The 2,345-nt window shown below is 60.0% G+C and overlaps 1 protein-coding gene across 1 annotated transcript in view; it reads right to left on the bottom strand.

Annotated features, from left to right (window-relative positions):
• Window positions 1–2,345, bottom strand: part of VANGL2 (VANGL planar cell polarity protein 2) — a gene marked incomplete at its 5' end in the record, with an annotated part of 13,019 nt that overhangs the window by 2,730 nt on the left and 7,944 nt on the right. The window contains 3 exons of the mRNA XM_015616343.3: window positions 634–770; window positions 899–1,035; window positions 1,587–2,194. Of these exons, the coding sequence (XP_015471829.2) occupies window positions 634–770; window positions 899–1,035; window positions 1,587–2,194 (882 nt within the window). The remainder of the gene's footprint in view (window positions 1–633; window positions 771–898; window positions 1,036–1,586; window positions 2,195–2,345) is intronic.

Genomic DNA, 2,345 nt, shown 5'->3' with positions numbered 1-2,345 from the left:
GCCGCGGGTTTGGGGTGGGAAACCCTCAGGATTTGGGGTGGGAAACCCTTAGGATTTGGGGTGGGAAACCCTTAGGATTTGGGGCGGGAAAGCTCGCGGGTTTGGGGTGGGAAACACTGGATTTGGGGCGGGAAACCCTCAGGATTTGGGGTTGAAAACCCTCTGGATTTGGGGCGGGAAACGCCGCGGGTTTGGGGTGGGAAATGCCGTGGGTTTGGGGTGGGAAACCCTCAGAATTTGGGGTGGGAAACCCTCTGGATTTGGAGTGGGAAATGACATGGATTTGGGGTTGAAAATCCTCTGGATTTGGGGTGAGAAACCCTCCGGATTTTGGGTGGGAAACTCATTGGTTTTGGGGTGGGAAACAACGCGAATTTGGGGTTGAAAACCCTCAGGATTTGGGGTTGAAAACCCTCGGGATTTGTGTTAATAAACCCCACGGATTTGGGATGGAAAACCCCTCGGACACGGTGGAATCTTCTCCAAGAAGGAACCCAAATTCCCCCAACTCCATCAAAGATCCCTCCAACCACCCCACCCCGGGACGAGCCGGGATCTCCCCCCGATCCACAAAAAACCCCAGAACGACCCCAAAATCCACGGATCTGTTTCCCCCCGCTCTCTCCCCGGGTACCTGGCGCGGCGTTTCCGCACCCGGCGCTCGTGCTCGGCCTCCTCGTAGTAGAACTCGTTGTGGCTGTTGTCGCGCCGCCGCGCCGCCGCCGCGATCACCGCCCGCGACTGCCCCGTGGAATTGTTGGTGGAATTCTCTGCGGAGAAGACGGCCAGCTCGGAAAAACAACCCCGATCTCCTCCACCCTTCTCCCCCCCAAAAAAAAAAATTCCCGGTGAGGAATTTTTGGGATGGGAAAAACGTGAGGAGAAGAGGGAATCTCACCCTCGCCGAGGGAATAGACCTTAAAGCCGGACATTTTCTTGGAGAGGACGGATTTTGGGAGGTTGAGGAGGGCGGGGTTGTAGACGGGGAAGTCGTGGTAGTAATTCTCCAGGATCCACACGGCCGCTCGCTGGATGCTGCCGGGGGGGAAAAACCGGGAATGTGGGGCACGGGGAGAGTTGGGAATGTCAGAGGGGGACACACGGGGAGGGGATGGAGGGGAATTCCCAGGAAAAATGTGGCTGCCCCATCCTTGGAAATGGCCAAACGGAGCTGCTTGGGGTGGTGGGAGGTGTCCCCGCCCGCGGAGCTTCCAACCCAAATTATTCCATGATTCCATCAATTCCCGGGATCATCCAGGCTGGAAAAGAGCTCCGGGATCACCGAGTCCAAGCTGTGTCTGGCCACAATTTGGTCATCCGGAGGAATTCCCTGGACACCTCCAGGGATGGCCACTCCCAACCTCCCCTTCCACGGCATTTTCCCTTTTCCAGGAGGAATTTCCCCAAATTTCCCACCCTGGCACAACTCGAGGCCGTTCCCTCTTATCCAAGATCAAAACCCAAACCCCTCCACCCTCATCCCCTCCAGCTCCTTCAGAACATCCCCAAACCTCCCCTGGCCGCTTTTTCCATGGGAAACAACCCCCCAAACCCCGATTCCCAGCGGGAATTCCGCGCCGTCCCACCTGAGGTGGCCGACGTTGTAGAAGCGGCTGGCGCCGTCGGCCGAGCGCACGGCCTTGAGCGTGAACTGGGGCTGGAGCTGCCGCAGCTCCAGCAGCACCACGGCCAAGTAGTGGACGAAGAGCAGCGCGTCCACCAAGGAGACGGCGAACTGCACCACGCCCCGGTAGTTGCGATCCCGGGAATCCAAGATGCGGACTCCGTAGAAAAGCCAGTAGGAGACGACCAGCAGGAAGACCAGCACCATCAGCAGGGCGCGGAAGACGAAGACGCGCGGGAAGAAGGCTTTGGGCCGGCGGAAGAACAAGGCCCAGCTGCCCAGCAGGAGGATGAGGAGTTTGAAGGCCACCGAGATGAAGAGCCCCTCGCAGGGCGTCCCGCAGGGCTCCAGCTCCTCCCGCCACAGCAGCTGCGGGAGGAGGAGGAAGGCCAAGGGCGTGAGGAAGGCCAGCAGCGCCAGGGCCACGCCCAGGGCCACGCCCAGGTGGCGGGAGCAGTCCAGGTGGGCGCTGTCCTCCATGTCCTTGGTGATGCGCGTGAGGTCATCGTGGGAGATGCTGTGCTCCGACGTCCCCGTCACCACCGTGGTGGTCTCGCCCCAGTTGTCGTCCTGGGGACAGGGGACATTCCAAAGGGTGGCTCTGTGTCCCCACCTGGTCCAGGTGGCCATCTGACCCCCAGGAGCTCCCACCCACCACAGATCCAAACCAGGAATTGTCACCTGGACAGGGACAGGGGACATTCCAAAGGTGGCTCCATGT

Source organism: Parus major, unplaced genomic scaffold (genome assembly GCF_001522545.3).
Source record: "Parus major isolate Abel unplaced genomic scaffold, Parus_major1.1 Scaffold415, whole genome shotgun sequence".
NCBI classification, from domain to species: domain Eukaryota; kingdom Metazoa; phylum Chordata; class Aves; order Passeriformes; family Paridae; genus Parus; species Parus major.
Note: the sequence above shows the minus strand (reverse complement) of the source record. Positions and strands in the feature narration are given on the sequence as shown.